Here is a 23,042-nt window from a genome sequence, read left to right as displayed (position 1 = left end):
GGGTCACTTCATTAAACAGCGGCATGTGTACCAGGAGGTATTTTTAAAAAGCAGGTGAACGAGGGAACCAGAGCTCTAAGAGGACAACCGTTTGGGTAGTAGCTGACTAAACTGAATCCCCTCGCCCACCCGAGTCTTTCCAAACTAACTGTGTGGTGTAAATCTTCTCTTGACCCAAGGGCAACAGAAATCTTAGATCATCCGCTAACAAGATGCAAGTGATCGACTCTAGCAGAAGCAACTGAGTGAGTGCTGGCTCAGCAGAGAAGTCTTGGGCTGATCTGGATCTACGTTCACATTGTGTGTCCCTCCAGTATCACTGAAAACATTCAGTCTTTATGAGCAGAGATGGCGTCTTTCATACAACAAGCTTCTATCAGATGACAGTCAAGCCGTTCCCTCCCACAATGCTCTCTTTTTCTACATCTTAAAATACTCATCTACAATGCATGTTTCTGCTGTCCAATGCTCCGAAAAGGTACCTGTGGCCACAGCCCTTGGGTGCTCTAGTTCTAGAGGGTGGGTCTCAGCCTAATCTCAGGCCGAGCTCTGTCACTAAAAGCTGTGCAGCTCCGGCTCCAGCTCAGGAGCAGCTTGGGAAACAGATGCCTTCCTTCAGTGACTTAGTAAAGAACTGGCACTGCCATGTTTCCAAACACACACTATTCTCTTTTTACAGAAATTCTACGAAAGCGTTCATCTGCACTCGTGTTCATCCACGTCAGCAATGCTGTACCCATTCATGCTTTCACTCCCCTCCTGGATTTGGTGGTTTACATTCAGAAAGCTGTAACTTCGAGACTTATCAACAAGGATGTCTGGGCTGGAGGATGGCGAGTGCAGAGGCCTCCAGCTCAGTTCCCAGCACCCTCAGAGCAGCCCACAACTGTCTGTCGCCCTCTTCTGGTTTCTCTGGACACCAGGCACAGCAAGCAGTGCAGTTACACACATGCAAGCAACACACTCGTACACAGAAAATAAAAATAACCCTAAACCAAAAAGAGCTAAGATTTCTAAGCAAATCTTACTAACGATTGCTGCCTCATAGTCTTTCTCTTTATTCCTGAAAATATTTTTATCCGTCTAGAAAAAAGATTATACTTTCTCCACAGTGTAACAGAGATCCCCCATTCATTGAAATTAAAAAAAATTCATACACAGTATTTTCATTATAAACAAAAACAAATCAAATTTGATGAAAACTGAGATTTCAGTTGTATATCTTACATATAGGCTTTTTTTTGAAATTTGTGAAATTATATGATTCAAATTTGAACTTAAACCACAGCCACACCCAAAGATACCTTTTGTCTATAGAAATTAAAGTTTTCATAGACAGATAAATATTACAGCAGCAAAATTCAAACCCTTATATGACAATATGGTCATAAGCAGAAAACACTGTAAACATATTAAAAACCTAAAACATGATTTTTTTAATTCAGTAAAGCTAGCTGCATTTTATAGGGCCGTTAATACAGCACCAATTCTTACCAAGTAGTAGATATGACCAATCTTTAATTATGGATTATGATAAGTTTATTAAATAGTTAATTCACAATAAGACCCAACTGTTTGCAAAGGGAATAAAATAATTTTTCATACATCAGCTAATATGAGTGTTGTAATAAATTTTAATTACTAGAAATTGCTACTTAATACTCCAACTTAAATTCCTATACAACAAAGTTTTGTCAGCTTGTTTTGGTAATACATAGTCAAATACTCAAAGTCTACCCAGCTTTTATTAGGTATTTCAAGACACAGGTATTGCACAGTAACTAGTGGCTGCGACCCCCACCCCCGCAGTCTATGTAATAGTATTGCACAGTAACTAGTGGCTGTGACCCCCCGCAGGTCTGTGTAATAGTACTGTACAATAACTAGTGGCTGTGCTCCCCCCCCCCCCCCCGCAGTCTATGTAATAGTATTGCACGGTAACTAGTGGCTGCGACTCCCCCACCCCCGCAGTCTATGTAATAGTATTGCACGGTAACTAGTGGCTGCACCCCTCCCCCGCAGGTCTGTGTAATAGTATTGTACAGTAACTAGTGGCTGCACCCCTCCCACGCAGGTCTGTGTAATTGTTTTGACTATTGTGTATTTTGTTCCCCTAACTCTCAACACTGCTCAACTAAAACTTTGCCCTAGTATTTTTTTTAAGTTATAAGTCACTAGTTTTATTTCCCCAAACACGAGGCTAACTAGCTCTTCCTATTTTAAAAATAGAGACAATCCCCAGGTTTTTCATGTAAGACAGATCAGAAGTTCAAACTTGTTTAATGTCCAGATGTTCCACAGGTCAGGAAAACACAGAACAAGACTGTTCTCTCTCTTGCCAGCAAACCCAACACGGGCTGCCAAATGGAAGAGATGCCCATGAGCTGATGTAATCTGTTGAGGAGCTATAGAAACACCGTGACTACATGACTATTCTAATTTCAAAACGTACTATACTTGGATGTGTGGATAAATATCCTGTATTATTTGCTTGATTATAGCTCAGGAGGGGACAACCTGCCCTACATGGCAACCTGAAGCTGTGGGCATGGGGGTGGGGCATGCAGCTCTCTGACAGAATGCTTTCCTTAAGTGGCCATGCTTAGTCATAAGCAGTGGGGCTGGGGCAACATTGATTTCAGCATGAATGGTGCCAGGAGGCATTGGTTTGTGAGACTGGTGGAGAAAACACACACAGACACGGGCGCTGCGTGAGTGACGGCTCCCCAAGTCCCTAGCGTCTCTACAGTAAAAACACATTTCTAACTGAAAGTCACACAGAACTCTATACAGAGCCATTTCTCTTTGTCAATCACCACTTAAATAACAGACATGCTTCCAGGTTTTTCTTCTAAAAGAGAAGTCTATTCTCTTAGACTGTCAGCTTCCACTCCATGAGTCTCAGTGAATCCATACAAGGACTGTTTTGGAACACAGCAAATTGTAGGACTTTTTCATTTATAATATGGTAATTTTAAAATCAGAACATTTAGTAATTTCATACTAAATTAAAATTTTCATACTTCATAAATATAATTCTTCTCTAATGTTTACTAATTTTTTGAGATCATAAACACACTAATGTTCAAATGGAAAAGTCTTTCATCACATTCATTTTGCAATGGAAAGCTATACTGAGTTCACTCAAACGTATCTAATTTATGTCCTCTTGAATTAAGATCAACTCTTTAAAAGAAAATTATTTGGCATGCACAAAGCCATATTTATTCATAGTATCACACAAAAAAGAAAAAGATATTTGAGGACACAAAAATATTGAAATGCAAAATTTATTTAAAACTATTCATGATTAATAGTAATGGGATACAAGCCCTAGGAAAAATCTAAAACAAAAAATAAAATAAAATGTACCCTTGTTTCCCTAATGAGTATTTCTATAGAAACTTGGTCAGCCCTGCATATCCCAGGGGATCAGAACAAGACCAATGGTGAGCCAGCTCACGCGTGTTCAGGTTCCACACAGAAATGGGGTCATGCCTGCCTGTAATCTAGGCACGTTCTCTTACCTAGGTTATCCATCATGCCCCATACAATATAAATAGTTCTTAGACTATATTGCTCATGGAATAAGAAGAAAAAAGCTCATATGTATTCAATATAAAGCAAAATTTCAATCTGAGTTTGAGTGAATTTACTGGCACAGAAAAAAAACCCAGAATGTATGATATTTTTGATCCATTACCCATAATTATATTTGTTTTGTAGTATGAACAACTGTCATTAGGATGAGAAGCATAATATAACAGATTCTCAGATTCATTTTTCAAAAACCTCAATTGGAGATGTTTATATGAGCTAACGAACTGCAGTGGCCATGAGGACAACAGAGAAGAGAAAGCACACGGTGCCAAAGGCACAGACTGAGCAGACTAGGAGCAGGCTGTTCACAGACTCTTGAATGGATCTTAATTGTGCTTGGCCAATCACTTGCTAATTTGGTTCTCCCACACCCCCTTTAATTCATAAAATTCAAATGTGCAATGAACAAGACCAGCTTATACGTTTTCAAGGGATACATGAAAGTAAATCTTAGGGCTTTTTTTGTCCTTCCCTTTTTCAAAACTTGGCTTTTTCTCTGTTATAGCCTCATATTTCAACCAGTTCAACCTGACTGAGAAAATACACGTTTCCTTTGAGGGCTGTTCACTTTGTAATAACAGTAAAACCAAGAGTATCCCCAACAATACCTGATAAGAAAGGGGGAGCAGTCTACTTAAAGAAGCATGAGCCCACAGTTATTATTTCTCTTTAGGGGAACAGTTCATGAGTACACTGTGGGAGGCCAGGAGTCAGCAAGAGTGCCTGGGCAGTGGAGTGCAGTGGTCTGGGAGAAGCACAGCGGTCTGGGAGAAGCACAGTGGTCTGGGAGAAGCACAGTGGTCTGGGAGAAGCACTTTGCTGTTAGATAAGCTTCTCTATGCACAGCTTCCTGCTGTGTGAGGAGGGTGGCATTTGTTGCTTGTGTATGTAGGCACACACAGGAACCTGCGTGACTTGTGTATGTAGGCACACACAGGAACCTGAGTGACTTGTGTACGTAGGCACACACAGGATCCTGCGTGACTTGTGGGGAAGTTAAATTACCACCTCAGGTACCAGTCCTTCATGCTCCTGGTTTAAGTCAGAGTCTCTCGTTCATACTGTGTATGCCAAGTTACCTGACCTGCGGACTTTCTGGAGATTCTCTTCTCACTGCCTCGCATCTCCCTCTAAGCCCCGGGGCTACAGACGCCCGCTTTCCAAGCTTTCTGGGGATCTGAACTCAGGCCGCCACGCTTGTGCAGCAGGCACATCACCCACACACCACCCCCAGCCCAAGGACAACGTTCTTAATAGAAAGTACGCCTGCTCTCCAGGTCATAGCAGTGAAAACTACTTAATAGGGATGAAGGAAAAATTCTACACATCCCACATACTATTATAGGTTAAACACATTTACTTTCATCAACATACTGAAGGGAAACTAGAAATCTAAAATCCTAAAATGTATTTTTTTAAGTCCCCCAAAGGAAGCCTAAACAAAACATCATGAACCCCAGGTTACAGAGTGCAAACACTACATCAACACACAGCCAAGCACAGGAAACCCCACAGCAATCCACATTGACTTCTCATGTGAGATCAGTACCTTTTCCTGGACAAAGCTGGTGTTCCCCAAGGAGAGGGGAGAGAAGACTCGCTTGTCAGGCAGGGAGGGATCTGCTCTGCACGACTACAGACGACAAAACAGACAGGGGTTAGCGGTTAGGAGCGCGCGCTGGCGGGCAGCTGGTTAGTGTCACAGGAGATGGAGGGGCAGTTTCAGGAGAAACATCTTCACATTCTGCGGGAGGAGGGCCATGAGGAGCACAACACAGGGCCAACTGGAAGAGGAAAGCTGCCGGAGGCAGAGGCCGCTCCTCCCAGGGTTAACACGGACCTTGTTAAACAGATGCCACTACAGCTAAGGGGTACTAAGTGGGGTCAGTAGCAGAGAGAAGTACAGTTTACACATTTACACAGCTCGTGCCTTCAGTGCCACACAGCAGGCTGCTTCCTACAAGTTAGTAATTAACCACAAGATGAGAAACTAGGTACAATACCTGGATTTTCAAGCCTATTTGTAACTAAGAAATATTGTTAAGATGCAAGAAACATCTCAATATATGTTTAAAAGGAAATATTCCATGAACAAAATATACAAAACCCATGAGTATCCCTGGTTGCTTGGTCTGTTTAGGGCTGAAATGGGGAAATCCCATTTATTATATGAAGGAAAACTGGAAACTATTAAAAATGATAATGCTTAAACTAGACAAATCAGAACACGACCACACTATTTTTAGTGGGATGTCAACTGAAAACAGTCAAACCATGAAAGTAAAGACGCTGGGTGAAGGAGCTGGCCTGTTTCTGTGCAGAACCCTGGATTTCTCCACGACAGAATGTGTGCGCACACTGCACCTATCTGTGTGTATACCCTATCAATGAGCAGGTGGCCAGGACGCAGAAGCACCATACAGGGCTAGAACCTCAGTGCTGGGGTGTGCGGCGACCTGGTGTGCATCAAGTCCCCATCGCTGGGAGAGTGAGGAAATGGTTCTGACGGCCTCTTGACTGGGATGGCTCCAGACACCACGCGTCTTCTAGGGAGCTATGGCGTTTTCCCAGGACTGTGAAATGGGAAGTAGGAAAGGCTCTCTGACAGCAGCCTGGACACAGGCATTATGATAACCATTTCTCCAGCTGATTAATAGGATGAACACGTCCACATACACCTACTGTTTCTTGAGAGTGAAGAACAATAAACATACTAGGAAAGAAAACGTTACAGAAGCTGTTTCATTTGCGACAGCTAGGAAGCCTGCTTGGGGCCGACCCAGGCCCTCTGCAGGTAGATGACAGTTGTGTAGCTGGGTCTGTTTGTGAGGTCACTAGCAGTGGGATCAGGACCTGTCCCTAGTGCATGAGCTGGCTTTTTGGAACCTATTCCCCATGCAGGGATGCCTCGCCCAGCCTTGATGCACGGTGAGGAACTTAGTCCTGCCTCAATGTGATATGCCATGCTCTGTTGACTCCCATGGGAGGCCTGCCCTCTCTGAACAGAGGAGAGAGGATGGGGGAGAGAGGGGAAGGAAGGAAGAGAGGAGGGAGGGGAAACTGTGGTGGGTATGTAAAACAAGTAAAAAAATTTAATTACAGGCGGGGGGAAAAGCTGTTCCAGTATGTGCAGCAGAAGCTAACTGAACCTTCCTTTACTGGCAAACACTGGTTCCTGCACTGCAAACTCAACATCTGGGCAATAGTGAAAGTCCTGGGTAGAGGGACAGACCTCAAGTAAACAGAAGACTGATTAGTTTTCCGTTCCCTTCTGGTTAACTCCGGTTTGAAGGCTGACCTTGTGCCGAGTGCACCCTGTCAACCAGAAGGCGGAGCGGGCCCATACCTGTCAAAAGAATCAGTGGCTACTTTGTAGAGATAGATGAAGAGCTTGCTACAGTGCCTCAGGGTGGGTGACACGGAGTCCGCTGAGACGGCTTCTTCCTCGAGCAGTCTTTGGAAAGGTTGTGTGTTGGAGGGGAAGACATTCATGGCACTTATTTTCCTAAGGTCCGAGAAGCAGCCAAGAAACCTAACAGCATCCGCCAGCTTCTCATACTGAATCTCCGTTTTGAAGAAATGTGAGTTGGCCGGCTCGTAGCGCAGGGCTGCCGTCAGCGTGCAGAACACGGTGTGGAGGAGCTCAAACACTTGGTTCTGGCTCACCTTCTCCCAGCCGTTCTTGGGAGGACAGCTCAAAGACCTCTCCATAGCCACGAGCAAGGATGTGATGTACACAAAGCCTCCAACTTTCCTAAAAACCGTTCTTGAGCGATGGCTTTCACGAAGGACTGAAAGGAGGGCCTGCAGGAGAAAAGGAAAAATTTATAACCTGCAATTAATTTGGAATTCAAATTAAAAAACAAAACTAAACTAAAAACTACCATGCATGAATATCAAAGGCAAACATCGTTCTGTGAATATTTGATATGAATGTCTTTGTCATTTGACCAATAAATAGTTGTATAAAGTGTTCAAGTTTTGCTATGACACATGACAATGTGGCAGAATACAATTTCAGGTAATGCTGTTACACATTTCTTGATAGGCTAAGACTGGATCCGAACAATGGCTAGAAGCCTTACCTTGTTTAACTTATAACACTATTGATGAATTCAACTTCTTAACAGAATGACTGTATGTAATAAGTAAACCATGCCATCTAACATCACACGGCCATGAGAACGTGGACTGTCTATAGTATAAAAGGGGGATTAGTCTAGGAGGGATGGGAAAGGTAAGGGCAGCCAAGAACCGAGGTCCTTGATTCATACACACCACTTCTCGAGTGTAAGACAGTCTCTCTATAAAATTAGAGCCTGAAGACCAAAAAAGGTGCTGTCCCATTTAACTACACGGGGCACTAAGCACCGAGTTCCTTAAGACCCTGTTGTCTTTAACTGCTCAGCAGTACTGTGTGTTAAGTCAAGTGAGTGTCTCTCCTCCAAAAGGCTTAGGTTCAGGAATTCTGTGTACTGTTTGCAGAATACCCACATATATGTGATGATATACCTTGGACATGGGAGCCCATGTTGAATAGAAAAATGTGTTTGTGTTTCATATATGGTTTACAGAGATAGCCTGAATAGCGCAGTATTTTAAATAATCTTATGTATGAAGCAAAATTCTACTCTAGGGGATTTCTGACATGGGGCATTGGAGCAGAAAGTTCTAGACTTTGAAGCTGGAGTTATGATTCCACAATCACGAGCACTGTCAGCTCTTGCAGAGAACCCCAGCAGGGAGCTCACAGCAGGCTGTAGCCTTAGTTCTGACATCCCTCCTCTTCTGGCCTCCATGGGTACAGGCATGCACATGGTACACAGGCATACATGATACAGGTAGGCAAACCCGACTTTTGTTTTTTAAGTTTTAGAATTTGGAGTTTTTATTATTATTTTGGATTTTCAAAACAGGGCTGTTCAACCTATATTACTATTATTGGATGATGAATTAAGACCACAGTAAAAAAAATCAAAGATTCTATACTACATTAAATGAATAGCAAAGGTAGGATTTAAAGCCAGAAATTCCAGTTCCCCAAATGCACCTAACCATGATATTGTACTGTCCTGAACTATGTCTGATACCCGTGGACACACATAGTGGGCTCGCCCCCTTCTGTTCCAGTTCTTGTCTCCCAGCTGGTGTCTACCAGGAGTTCAGACACAGTTCAATCTTAGCAGTCACCACGTCTCAGGAAGTCAACTTAAAATATTTCACATGTTTCTAAGGGCAGCCAAAGAATGGAAAGGCTACAGGCTAGTATAGGATACAGTTACACACACGATATGTAACCCTGAGATACACTGCTTCAGAAATGATGAAGGTTTGTTTCATTATGTATACTATGACTTCTTATCTTAAAAGAATTATCTGTGTATGTTACTAAAACATAAAAACATAGTATATCCCTTCCATTCTTCTGCAAAGAATTTCCATTAAAAAAATTTGGTATCAATATCATTCCCACATTGTCAAATTATATTTATTCTTAAAAATTACAACTCATGTTAAGAAATTTCAATGTTATAAAAATCTTAAAGTTATTGTGGAGAGTAAATGGATCCTAGTCTTGGTGCTGACAGTAAACTGCTTTATCACACCAGTTACTAGAGCTTTCTGTGCTGTGGTGTTCAATAAGGGACACGGCCTACTACATACCGAGGTTAGTGTACAGTGTGGAGGGTACGGTCACAGTCCTGGGGCATAGCCCCTAAATAGTTTATCAAACACTGAGGTTAGGTATGCTAGATTATTTAAGATTCTAAGTATCTTACTATTCTGATCATATAGGCAGCAAAACACTTCTGTATCTGAACACAGCTAAACATGGGAAGGTACAACAGAAACTGCGCTGACGTGTGTCAGACATAAACACCTCTACACAGAACATGACCACAGTTTTATAGATGACGACAGGTGAGTTCCGGGTTAAGAAAAATTTCATGGCTGGTTAGAACTTTGATAGAGTTAGAAAACGGCGCCCAATTCTTAGTCTAAGAGTTATTATTTCAGGACACTTTGCCTCCTCCTTCATCAGAGCCGCTCCTGCTGGCAACGTCAAAGTCCAGTCAGTATTGGAAACTCAAGTTCCAGGGCGACTTCTTACTCAAATCAAAATATGATAAAGAGCACGAACAATACAGCTATGATGAGAGCTGGATCCCAGGAGCTAATTAGAGAAAATTTCACTATGTATATAATATATAATTCAACATGTGTGTCAGCAGGATTATGAAGACCATAGGATTTCAGTTTGTGTATAAAGAACTGCGGAGCAAATTAGCAGACATGTGGGCTGCACAGTTGAAGACTCTGGGAAGCAGCTTTGAATGCAGCAAAAATGGAAATTGGAGATCCCACATCCTCCCCACTGTTTCCTAGCACCGCGGCGCGAGCCCTGGCACCACAGCACGTGGCACCGTCCACTGGCGTAGGCGCTTCGGCAACCAGTGCTGGCTCTGAGATTCGCAAACCGCGTTCTCCGTGACCTCTTGACAGCAAGCATGAGCTGTCTGGTCACGGTGCTTGTGTTTCGGGCCTTTGATTACTCAGTCCCCTAGTCCCCTGCTTTGCTCTCTCCCTTACTTTTTGGCTAAAGAAAACAATTTAGGCTCACTTTGTTTCTTTATCTGCCTCAGATATATAGTCCCCATTTATCTAAGGAACCCTGCCTGTTACAATAAAAATGATATTCAGAAACTGTGGATCAATAAATTAACAAAAACACACAAATATCAATGTCTCTTCTTTCTTAAGCAGATGTTGCTGAAATGCAAAACAAGGATTCTAGCCAAAAACCAGTAAGTGTCTTTTGATTAAAGCTGTTACTCAATTGTGCAAGACCAGCTAGCTCTGTCCTTGGTTCCCCGACCCCCTAGACTCTCCCTTCAGATTGTTTAATAAAGCTGTGATCCAGCTGACAGTATATAAACACAGGGAGGGTCTTGGGGCAGAGATTTAGCCAGCAAGCCCAAGGAACTGCAATAAAATAAATCAAATCAGGTAGAATGACACAGGGACACTAACAGCATCTATGTTTGCTGAGAGGCTCATGTAAGTGGGTGCAACGAACATACAGAACAATATCTACACACAGGAGACAGCGCTAGTTGCTGCTGGAATACAATGTTTTCTGGCACTTAGACAAATGCTTTCATGTGTCACTTCATAGTCTTCGCTTATCTACTCTACCTTGCTGGGAGTCACTGAACTCCTATGTAAACAAATTAAAAGGAGAATGTTTAATTTTAGTGAGTTCTAAAGTTTTCTTACATGGCAATGTAACTACAGCACTGTGAGGAAACACATGGACAGAAGTCCTGTGCGGCACATGAGTGTGGCAGAAAGGACGCGTGTTGAGGCTGTGCGTGGGGAAGCACAGGCGGGCTGCACTATTTTCCTCCTCTGCCCATCAGTACATAAGCATAGCATCAGATGACTGGAACTGAATAGACAATATATGCGTTTAGTCTTTCCTAACTTCAGATGATTCTAATGAGCCAGGATAACCGCTCCAGGGCCAATCAGAGGACCACAGGCACGGAATGGCACGAGTGAGCGTGCTTTCCCAAACTCCTAGCATATATAAACTGAGGCGGTTTCGTTATTTTGGATTTTTAACATTTCTCTTGTGTAGGCTGCAGGCTCAGCAATTAAAAGTGAGTGTACTGCTCTGCAAATGGCCTGAGTTCAATCCCTGGCATCTCACCATGGCCTCTAACTCCAGCTCCATGGCTTCTTACACCTCTGGCCTTCACTGGCACCCATAGTCAAGGGCAAATACTTACACACAGATACACACTTGAACACATAATTTTAGAAAGTAATACATAATAAATCTCTTTAAAGAATTTCCCTGATGAAAAGAAATATATATAATTTCAAAAGGACCCTTAGATTTAATAGTAAGAAAGCAGACATGTATTAATCAAATGTACCCTTAAGATGTCCGTCTTCAACTGCAGTTCTGTGGGTGGGGCTGAGTGCATCAGCCCCAGGAGGGTGCCCATGTCGTCGTCCCCATTCGGAGAGAGCACCAGCTGCTGTATGGTCATGAGGGCGTGCTGCCGGCACTGCGGGTACTTGACTATGTTGTGTGCACATCGTGCACCGCCAAACTCTCGGAAGATTCCTGAGGCAGGGAGAAAAGGGACAGCATGGAGTAACTTAAGGCAGTCAGGGTAAGTCAGGTGAACTAAAATTCAACTGTTTCTGTGGGAACAATAACTTAAAGAAATGTGTGGAAAGCTGACATACCTATTTTATCTTTTATACTACAATATAAAAATTGCATTGCGGGATGTCAAGAAAACATACACATATACATTTTCTAGACTTCTTAGAGCAAGATTAATGTCCTGATACAGTCACCATGTCCATTTCTAGAATATTTGAAAATTTTATAGGTTTGCACCAAGAAACCATACACTGAAAGCAAGCACCGGCAGGTGTTTGGATAACAATGTCCAGGTAATAGAGGTCTGCACTGAAGGCGGTTTATAGCACAGTGCTGGAGAAGAACAGCATCAAATGAGGAAATATGGCAAATGCAACAACCAAACTGCAAAATCTACAACAGAAAACACCAGTCGTGGGGACTGCGCCAAAGACTGCCCTCTGCATATTTAACCCTAAGTCCCAGCTAGTCAGACAGCAGAGTCCATGTCCACAGGCAGCGTCCCAGCCCATGTTCCCACTCACTCAGGATCCCATTCTCAGATCAATGCTGCCTGCTGTCAGGCTTTAAAAAGAAAGACCAATCTTGTAAATCACCAATCTGTATTTCTTACAAGTAGTCTGCAATCCTTCTTTATAAAATATCTTATAGTTGCACTTTAATTTTTTCAGTCTTGTTGCTATTTACATATTTGATCACCCATGAAACTTAGAATTTTCTTATGATTTTGTTTCAATGAAAATATGTCAATTTAGAAACAGTGCTTTTTTTTATTTTACCTTGGTGACCACTGTCACCTCAATTTAAGTGGCTTTCCATATGCTAACTCTATAGGAATTATAAAGCCTTGAAGTGAGTGTGAGGTCCTCAACTTCAGACATGACACTGGATCCAGGCTGATATGGGGAGGTCCTCAACTTCAGACATGACACTGGATCCAGGCTGATATGGGGAGGTTCTCAACTTCAGACAAGACACTGGATCCAGGCTGATATGGGGAGGTCCTCAACTTCAGACACGACACTGGATCCAGGCTGATATGGGGAGGTCCTCAACTTCAGACATGACACTGGATCCAGGCTGATATGCGAGGTCCTGAACTTCAGACATGACACTGGATCCAGGCTGATATGGGGAGGTCCTGAACTTCAGACATGACACTGGATCCAGGCTGATATGGGAGGTCCTGGAGCTCAAGCCCTACACTTGGGAGTGGGAGGCAGGGAAATCAAGGTGAGCTGGAGCTATGTAACAACAAGACTTTGTCTTTAAAACAACAACAACAAGAAGCCAGACTTAGGGCATGAACTTGTGACATCCTTTGTACATGAAGGGGGACAAACCCCAAGCCTATTCGACTCCACATGGCTAACAGCTGAAGAATACTTCTGTGGACCCAGCACAGAGCCGCAGATTACAAGGGAAGAAGCATCTTTCCTAAAAAGGAAAAGACAGACACCAAAAGAACACATGGAAATGTCTGCACTTGGGAGGTGCCAAGGCAGCGACTGAGTAGGCAGCTACTCTACAATAGCAATCAATGACCTGATCCTAGTCTGTGCAACTTCACACGACACTACCGAAAGCTAACGACAAATTCTTGTCTGTGTCTCAGTCAACTAATCTAAGTAGCAATAAGCACACTGAGCATTCTACAATGGACAAATGATCCTACAGAGCCCAGGAAATGTCATCTGACTCATAGTTTCTGTCACCTTCTAGATTTATTCAGCTTTGTCTAAGCACTTACCAAATTGTATTTAAACAATCACTTATATGTAATTATGCATTGCATCTTTCTCAGTTCGGCTGTGATTCTCCTTGGGGAAGAATTATCTTTTCGCCACTGCGAGTTAGTATGTTGGCTGGGACACATGACATTTAAATATGTTGGATGTAGAGTTTCTCTGTGCTCCCACCAACATTCACGCATTTTACATGATATTCCTTCATTCATCTGTGGCTTCCCCATACAACCACAATCCAATTCAAGTTCTTGCACATGTCCTAAGAAGGGCTGCATGATGTGAGCCTGCCCACAAGCCTGAGCCCATTTAGTCCTCTCAAGTTGTCTTAGAATTTTGGTTTTTTTGAGGCAGGGTCTCACCATGTATCCTTTAATCTCTGTGCAGACCAGGCTGGCCTTAAACTCACAGAGATCTGCCTACTTCTACCTCTTGGGTGCTAGGATTAAAATGTTGCTCTACTACAACTATGAACAACCACAGCTATGAAGAAATATTTCAGAAATAATTTAAATAAGAGTACACACTATAACTAAAAAGGGAAAAGAAAGAAAAAAGCCAAACAGAAAGCATATCATAAAAAGCAGTAAATATATTTCCAGAAAATAACAGCAATAAAGATTTTGCTGGGGCCGTATTTTAGCAGGCCAAAGGTGCCTCATTTTGGGGGGCTTGACTGTACCATTACTGAACCAGTGTTTCTCCTCTGAATGACAGGAACCTGGAGAGCAGCAGACCCACTCCCAAAGCATGAGCTGTGCTTTCCTGTTACCTGCATTTGTGTTTGAGCCTTGAAGGAGCACGGTTAAGGCCTCCATCACCAATAGAGCCAAGTGTTCTTGGTCTTCAACTGAACTATTATTTCTTGAGTCCCCTAGAAGATAGGTTCAAAGGTCTAAATCACAAAAATTGCTTTTTTAATTTTTAGTTGAATAATTAATTTCTTTCATTCTGCCTTTAACATTTACTTTCTCCACTAACACAGATGCTAGTAATATACCCTTCAAAATAACACATGTCCAGTGCCGGTCTAGAAAATGCCCAAACAAATCAGTATTAACCTGCACTCTAACACCACAATCACAGCAACCACCAAATGAGAGACAGCGGCGCCTCCCTGACCCCGCCCAGCATGTCAACCAGGGGGTTTACCTTGCTCACTGAGCACTTGAGCTGGATCCTTCAGGAGGGCAGCATACTTATGCAAAAGGTTGACCATGACCTCCAGAAGGCCCACCTCTCTGAAGACGTCTTTAAAGATGTAGTCGTGTCTTGTAAACTTCAGGAGGGTTTTCATTGCAATGATGCTACAGTGGTAAGAAGAGCTGGATTTCAACAGGATACTAACGCTAATGAGTTCTTTACAAGGAATATAATTTAAGCTAAAAACAACAAACTCCAGCATTTCAAAGTATTTGTTCTGCACGTCTGGGAGTTTGGCAATCTTCTCTGCAAACTGGGACAGGGTGTGCTGGGACTCTAGGATGAAGTAGTTGGCATTGTCAGCCATGTAAATATTTGTGATGGCATCAAGGATGATTTGGGCAAGGAAGTTGGTTTTTGCTTTTAAAAATGCATTCTGAAGAACTGCAAAGGCCTGGATGTTCCTCACACTGTGACCTAAAATAGAAAACAAGCACACAAGTGGGTGCTATGTGACGTTTCACACACGGTAAAAGATCCTGTGTCAACACAGCATGAACTTCACCATTTATCAAGTATTTACCAAGACAAGATCCTGTTTCCATGAAAGGACTGACTTTTCTTCATCAAGTTCAAATATTTAATTAAAAATAAAGAGAACTAATCAAACATTTAACACACCATTATGAGGATCAAAATGTAAGAAAAATGTAGCCTATGAAAACTTATTCTCTAACCTAAAGGAAATAATGCGACCTCTTTGTCTTAGGTTTGCACAACCTTAAAAGATATAGAAGCGCTCACAGCTCCTGCTTTCCTTATGTCCCTAGCAGCCCTACAAGCAGGTGTGGAGAACAGAGTGTGCTCAAACCTCCACCCACACAGAGGGCATGCAGGGGCAACACTCAAAGAAGGAGGCCCAGAGGACAGGGCTCAAAGGCACGCATCTTCCGATGAACACTTCTGGTTTAGTGCTACCATACTATTTTCAACTCCTTGTCCATCAGACTGGAGAGGGAGAAATCTTTCTGCAGCTCAACTGCGGGCAGAGAATTCACTGAAAATGGCAATCACTTTCACACTGGTAATACCTACCAGGATCAACCAGCAGAAACAAATCCCCTCCTCCTCCACTCTGGGCACTCAGAAGAACTCACCTTTGCCTGCAGGCTGAGGTACTGCAAATCCAGGCAACAAGAAGGGGGCCCCTGTGGTGACACCAGCTGGCTTGAGCTCACTGACCCCATACGTGGTCAGGGAAGTTACCAGATTCACCAGATCCTTCAAGGCGTCTCTGCATTCCGCCTCTTTCGCTTGTTCCAATCTAGAAAAGGTTGATTTCAGAACATTTTTTGCTTTTGTTAATATTCTTACATTTAATATAGAATTACTTGTCAATTTCAGACTACGTAAGTAAATTTACAAAGTAATTACAAAGTATTTTACATTTTTCTCATATACATATTTCTTTAAAAAATTCTAAAAATTGTATTATGCTACATCATAAAGCATTTCAAGCTATTTTCTAATTTACTGTTTTCAAAAGACAGTTTCCCTCTGCTACCCTGCTGGCCTGAAGCTCTGCATGCCATAGACAATTATGGCATGATTTTATCACACAGGGTCTACTGTGTGTATATGACAGATCGGTCTTAAGCTCACAGTGATCCTCCTGCCTCAGATAACTTCCTAATAAGTTTTCTCCACAATGTTTAAAAATGAAATTTATGGGAAAAGCTCTTTTGCTGCATGGGTTTGTGGGGGCGACGCTGTCAGTCAAACCTCTGAGAGTGCAAAGCAAATTTTGGAGCTGACCTGACTCCTAAAGTCACTGCCTGACGTGGTGAGCGCCCGTCTGAGGTCATGAGGATATGACTCTGGCTGTAGCCCTATTGACTGCACTAAAGGCCTGAGAGAATCCCATTTTCATAAAGACTAAGACTCACTGGAACTTTCCTTATTATAGAAATTACTAATTGTCATCAACATAGACTCAGGAAATACCTAAGACGGGAAGGAGAAAAGATGCGGCCAGTGTCATGACTCAGCTGGCGGGATGCGCTGTCCCCCGTGCTTTCCAAGTACTGTCTGGGATTTTCATGGATCTAAGTGTGTGATCAGGTCCACCCCTACTCAGTCGCCAAGTCCTTCCACCCTGCCAATCACTTCTCTGCCCCAGCTGCATGCACTCCTTTCTTAACCCAGAGTCAACTAAGCGATGCCTGCCCACGTGGCTACAAGGGCACCCACTAGAGCATGCCTCTGTGGCCTTTCCGAATGCGTCCATCTGGAGTCAGTCTCTATGCTGCTTGTTATTACACCATATTCACAGCTGCACAGCCCCTTTCTCCCCCACTGACTGTGAAACACGCCCCCCCCCCCCGTTAAGCTCTCTCCCAGACCCATGCTTCTGATGTTACTCCAGCCAACCATGGCTTCAGCAGCTAATAAGCCAATGTCCTTCCTCCATGTTTAGAATCCTATCCTCTCACCACAGATAAAAGATTGGATTGTATGAGAGCCTCAAGGTATGAAGGGACAGCTTATCAACTTACAAGCTAAAGGAATACACCGGTTACTGTCTAGGGGTGACATTCACATGCCCTCTCTTACAGATGGGGACACCTCCTTGGGGTCACCTATTAGCCAACAGTAAGTAGAATAAAGTACTTGCAGACAATAAATTCAAAAAACAGTGCTGTCCTGTGATACAGCAAATGTTCCGAAGACAATGAGCATCTGAGGACAGCTAGCGGGGACGAGGCCACAGTTCCCAGAAAATATGTACCCAGCCATTTTTGTATGTAGTATTGGGGACAGTAGGGAGGCACAACATTTAGCAATGACCAATCTGTCTTATATACACAAGTGCACAGTTTCAATCTATGTTGAAAATAAACCAGAAACTTAATAAAAATAACCAGAAACTATCTAAGTAACAATAACTTAAAAATAAAAGGCCATGATCTTGAGAGGAGTGAGGGGCATGTGGAAGGACTGGATAGAAGAAAGGGCAGGACCAACTGATGCAAATGCAGTACTCGTGAATGAGATCTCGAGAATTAAATGAAACAAAAAATTTAAACTTTTAATCTGTCTCTCATACACAAACACACACACACAGACACACATTCTGGCAAGTAGTATAAGGATGAAGAAAAGCAAAACAGTAATTAAGCAGGAAGAGTTCACACTTGAGAGCCATGCTAACCAGCTCTCCAGCCTCTTCTGTGGTTCCAGCTGCCTTTGACTGTCTCACTCAGAATTCCACTTCTTGGGTGGAAAACAAGAAATAAAAGGAGAGTGACGCCAAGACCCCAAGAATGCATCAAACAGGCAAGTGCTCCCTGGTGTCTTCTGACGATCCCACCGTCTCCACAGACAGTTCAAATGTGCTCTCAAGCTGTGGGGTTTACCTGAGCAAGAGGTCACAGAGGAAATTATATCCTTGCCATATCCGGAAGTCATCCAGCAGAGTTTGGGAGACGCCGCTGGAGTCTTTGAGGAAGCATGAGAGCCCTGCAAACATTTCAACGATTTCCAGGGGAGACAGGTCGTCGGACTGCTGCATATTCTGCACACACGTAGACAAACATTCCTTTTCTGTAAAGATAAAAAAATTAAGTGTGAATTGTCTATATCTGTTGCTTAAGAAAAGGGGTTTAAGGAAGAATCACGTGCTAATACATATGACACAGGACTGGGTAAGGTTGGTTTTTTAAAGGGGAAATGAGGCCTCAGATGCAGGGGAAGGGGCCCTAAGCGGTAACAAAGGGTAACACAGGAGCAGCTGGGAACCAGCTGATGCTAGCACCGTTCTTACTACACCTTGATGCCATTATTAAACAAAATCTAAATAACTGCCCACTGCCAAATAGTTTTTGATCATTTACACTAATATATACTTGTACAAAAATTTTTTAAAAGGAAGGAAAAGAAATCATCAAGTATTCAATGTGCAAATATCGACCAACTTAATACTTTCATAAATAAAGGCATAAAATGTTACAGTCACATCCTATCAGCAACTATGAGGCCTCAGAATCCTACAACAGAAGCTAAGAGTAACATGGGAGAAGAAGGAAGACATCATCAATGGCTAGTTCAGGACGGGGTGTCAGGCCACACAGGCACGCGCGCGCGCACACACACACACACACACACACACACACACACATGCATGCGCGTGCACACACAGACATACACACAAACACATGCTGCATATATTAACTCGAGAATTTCAGGACACTTCAGCATTTATGTGCATCCACACAAAATAAGAGAAACACTTGAGAGGCTGCAGGAATTGCCTCTCACATCGGCTCCTCCAAGGCCAGATGACACTATGTATACATTAGGCAGACAATTCTCTTTAACACTGACAAAGAAACCTACCTCTTCTACTTATCCTGTATGAGAAAGATTACCAGTGAATTTATGAAATATCTTCAGAAACACTGGCAGCTACAGCATTTGAAAACACTTGCTTTTTTTCACTAGGAGAACGGACAGAGACAATGGCATAACCGACACTGAATTAAGACTAACATTCACACAACAGTGAAGTAATTTTAAATTCATATCCACTATGAAAATGCCTTGCCTTGGGAAGACCCAACAAATCATTTTTTTCTCCTGGTGAGTTTCTGTACATGTGTATCTGGGAATCCTAGGGACTGGACAGACACTCTCCCACAGACTAGTCAAGTCTGGGGACTGGACAGACGCTCTCCAACAGACTAGTCAAGTCTAGGACCTCACAGACGCTCTCCCACAGACTAGTCAAGTCTGGGGACTGGACAGACGCTCTCCCACAGACTAGTCAAGTCTAGGGACTGGGCAGACGCTCTCCAACAGACTAGTCAAGTCTAGGACCTCACAGATGCTCTCCCACAGACTAGTCAAGTCTAGGGACTGGACAGACGCTCTCCCACAGACTAGTCAAGTTTAGGGACTGAACAGATGCTCTCCCACAGACTAGCCAAGTCTGGGGACTGGACAGATGCTCTCCCACAGACTAGTCAAGTCAAGCAGTTCATACTGGGCTACAGGCAGCCTGTTTGTCCTTTCCATTGTGAGAAAGAATCTCACTAAGTTATCCAAATGAAACAAAAATTCACTTCATAGCTGGGGTGGGCCTTGAATTACATCTCTCTGCCTCAGCCAAACTAGACCTGTCAAAATGTATGCATTAACTTAAAGGCCAAACTTTGGACCATTTAGAGATAACAGGAGAAAGCGGGAAGACAACAGGCTCCTCACCATGAATATACTTCACCACGTTGACACTCAGCCCATGGCGGGAGATGGTCGTCAGGACCTCCCCTGCACTCTTCCTCCAGGGCAGGTTATAGGGGGGGCACCAAGAGGTTATTGCACTGAACAAGAGCTGCAGGTCATCCTTCTGGGCCAGCTCCTCCGCCGGAGAAACGAAACTGCACAGCTTTACTAAGATCTAGATGGAAAAGGAAACAAGAGAGTGTGGTACCCAGAGGGCGTGGGACCAAAACTTTACCCAAGCTCCTGCGCGGGTACTAGGCAGTCAGTAAAATCACGGTGACCACTGTTCTTAGGAATGTTAAAAGACATCCAGGGATCAGGTATGTGCTGGAGACTGTGCTTAAAAAACTTCACTATCAGCCGGGCGGTGGTGGCGCACGCCTTTAATCCCAGCACTCGGGAGGCTGAGGCAGGCGGATCTCTGAGTTCAAGGCCAGCCTGGTCTACAAGAGCTAGTTCCAGGACAGGCTCTAGAAACTACAGGGAAACCCTGTCTGGAAAAACCAAAAAAAAAAAAAAAAAAAAAAAAAAAACACTTCACTACCCCTTCTTCTTATATCTTTGGATAATTATTCAGCATTCAGCTTGAAACAGGATAAAACAGCATTGCTGTAATTCTTTTCAGTGTCAGTACTTTAATTTTCTAATTTTCTCTTCCTTTTTAAAAAAAAATTTTTAGGGGGATGTTGAAACAGGGATTCTCTATGTATCCTTGGCTGGCCTGGAATACACACAGATTCCTTCTGCCTCTGCCTCCCCAGTGCTGGAATTAAAGGTGTGCGCCACCACAATTGCCCATTTTAACTTCTTTATTTAGTTCTTCTGTTCTTTATTTGCACTGGTGAAATATATTTAAGTATAGTACAACTGATAGTAGATAAAGTGAGTTTTAAATTGTTTCCATTTTATATAAAAGTAGGAAGAAATCTCTAACTAGTATAAATCATCGTAATTTCAAAATATCATTCAATTACATCTAATTGATAAAAACTCCCTGAAATCTGGCTTTCAGCAAAGACTCTGTCAGTTCCAGAAGGAAGAGCTAACTGTGACGTGCAAGATCACTCTAGCTTGGCATTTTGCTGCACTGGGGCTGCTCCCGACATTCCAAGTAGACTTTGCCTTCAACAGTCCCTTCTGATCCAAGTTCAACGTGAGGGACAATCACCTTCCCCATGATGAAGCCCCTCACCTAGACATTTGGTGAGATATAAGACACCACAGAATCATTGCTTTAGCTCAAAAACATTCTTCAGGAAATGTGGGTCCCTTAACACCAGGGAGAGCACTGCCCCGTGAACTAAAGAATCAGCATGGGAAATAGCGCGCCCTGCCTGCAAAGCTAGGTCTTTCGTGTCCCACTCGGAGCCAAAACTTTCTTAACTAACAAAGGCTTCCTAGTTCATACCTGCCAACCCACAGGAGAAGAGGGCTGAGGGCTGAGAGGGTGAAAGGCTCCCATGGTTAGCAAACACAGGCACCTTCTCTACAAAAGGCCTGGAGGAACTTCTGGTTGCAGAGCGCCCCCTGATGTGTGCTTCTCTTGCCCAAGCAAACACAGCAAGGCTAAGCTGATAAGGGGGTGCTGTGGGCTCTGTTTGATTCTACTTGTGATGCTGCAATTAGAACAGATGCCATTTCTCTAATTCATAACAGAAAACAAACCACAATAGTAAAAACTAGGAAATAAAATCCAAACCAAATCCCTGCTCACTGCTGAACCCTAAAATAACTAACTGGCTCTCAACTTTACTGTCAAGTGACTCTTGAAAATCATTTAGCCTAACCCTGTCCCCCGGGCCAGAAATGCTGTCTATTGCTGCTCTCTCTCCTTCTCTGCAGGACTTCTCGTCCAAGTGTGGTAGAGGCAGAACTGCTCACAGGAACCAGGCCGCGAATGCCTGCGTGCAGCAGCACCAACTGCTAAGGTCCCAGGAAACCATCTGTCGCCATAGAATACAAACACAGAGATTTCCTCCAGCTTGATGCATTTAATAAGCTCGTCTCAATTTTTTTTCCTGAACAAAATGATAGATATGGTGTCTAGCCTGGGGTGAGGCAGGAACTGACACAGTGGCGAAGGAGCGCACAAGGTCCTCACCACGGTTGGGTTACCCGTATGACGTCAGCTCCCACAATGCAAAGGGGGAGTCTGAAGCTATACGTTCCTTTGCACCTTAACACTTAACAACTGCAGTATATTAACAAGAGCCTCGGACTATTTTAAGTAAAGATCTATCCCTTTCAAACACTGGGTGTCAATTTCTTAAATAAACAGAGCCCCGTGCCTGCTTAGATGCTAGGATTAGAATATCAGCTTCCACTTGCTGCTTATGGTCTCAGTGGTCTCAGCTTTTTTCTTTTTTAAATGAAAAGATGTCACTGAAATGGGGCCGCCACTCTTAACTGTCAAGATTAACCCACTACACTCATGAGCAAAGTCTCACAGAAACTTTAATTCCTATTTGATGCTTTTCTTCACTTAATCCTACAGTTCTGATCATCTGCCAATTGCCAATGTAATTATTTTGGCAAAAAACGAAAGTTCAATGGTTAAACATTGTTTTTCAAGTTACATGGGATGAAGTGTTAAAGTTTAGTATAAGAATATATGATTAATCAAGTGTTCAAAAATTCTTTTATTTATTTTATTTTATTTTATTTTATTTTTTGAGACAGGGTTCCATGTAGCTCAAGACGGCTTTGAGCTCCACAGGGAGCAGGGGCTGGTCTTGAAGACCTTATCCTATGCTTCCTTCATGCTAGGATCACAGATGTGCGCCACCACGCCTAGCTAATGCAGCACTGGGGACTGACCCAGGCAGGACTTCCTACCTCATAGACGAGCACTCAACAAACTGAGGACCTGAAATATTTATTGATATAGCATTTTGTTTGGTGAGCGAGTCTATTTTATAGCTGGCTTAGTGTCCCAGGCTCCCTCCTGCTGCAGGCAACGGGTCTTGCAGTGAAGACAACCAGGGGCGCACGGGCCACCAGCGCCTCCACCCTCACAGCACAGACCCACTGTCCTGTCGTCTCTCACTGCTCTTGCAGCAACAGCGGCAAGTCGCTATGTAAAGTCTAGTCTG

The 23,042-nt window shown here is 43.2% G+C and overlaps 1 protein-coding gene across 8 annotated transcripts in view; it reads right to left on the bottom strand.

The window, feature by feature from the left end:
• The window catches only part of Wdfy3 (WD repeat and FYVE domain containing 3), a 231,511-nt gene that overhangs the window by 99,685 nt on the left and 108,784 nt on the right, over positions 1-23,042 (bottom strand). For 7 of the 8 annotated variants that reach the window (XM_038344793.1, XM_038344848.1, XM_038344802.1 and 4 more), the window contains 8 exons: positions 19,933-20,125; positions 18,087-18,273; positions 15,828-15,994; positions 14,680-15,147; positions 14,300-14,401; positions 11,544-11,737; positions 6,947-7,404; positions 5,150-5,233 (listed from right to left, as the gene is read on the bottom strand). In XM_038344793.1, the coding sequence (XP_038200721.1) occupies positions 5,150-5,233; positions 6,947-7,404; positions 11,544-11,737; positions 14,300-14,401; positions 14,680-15,147; positions 15,828-15,994; positions 18,087-18,273; positions 19,933-20,125 (1,853 nt within the window). The remainder of the gene's footprint in view (positions 1-5,149; positions 5,234-6,946; positions 7,405-11,543; positions 11,738-14,299; positions 14,402-14,679; positions 15,148-15,827; positions 15,995-18,086; positions 18,274-19,932; positions 20,126-23,042) is intronic. The other variant, XM_038344840.1, reaches the window with a different exon arrangement.

This window comes from Arvicola amphibius, chromosome 1 (assembly GCF_903992535.2).
Source record: "Arvicola amphibius chromosome 1, mArvAmp1.2, whole genome shotgun sequence".
In the NCBI taxonomy this organism is placed as follows: Eukaryota; Metazoa; Chordata; class Mammalia; order Rodentia; family Cricetidae; genus Arvicola; species Arvicola amphibius.
Note: the sequence above shows the minus strand (reverse complement) of the source record. Positions and strands in the feature narration are given on the sequence as shown.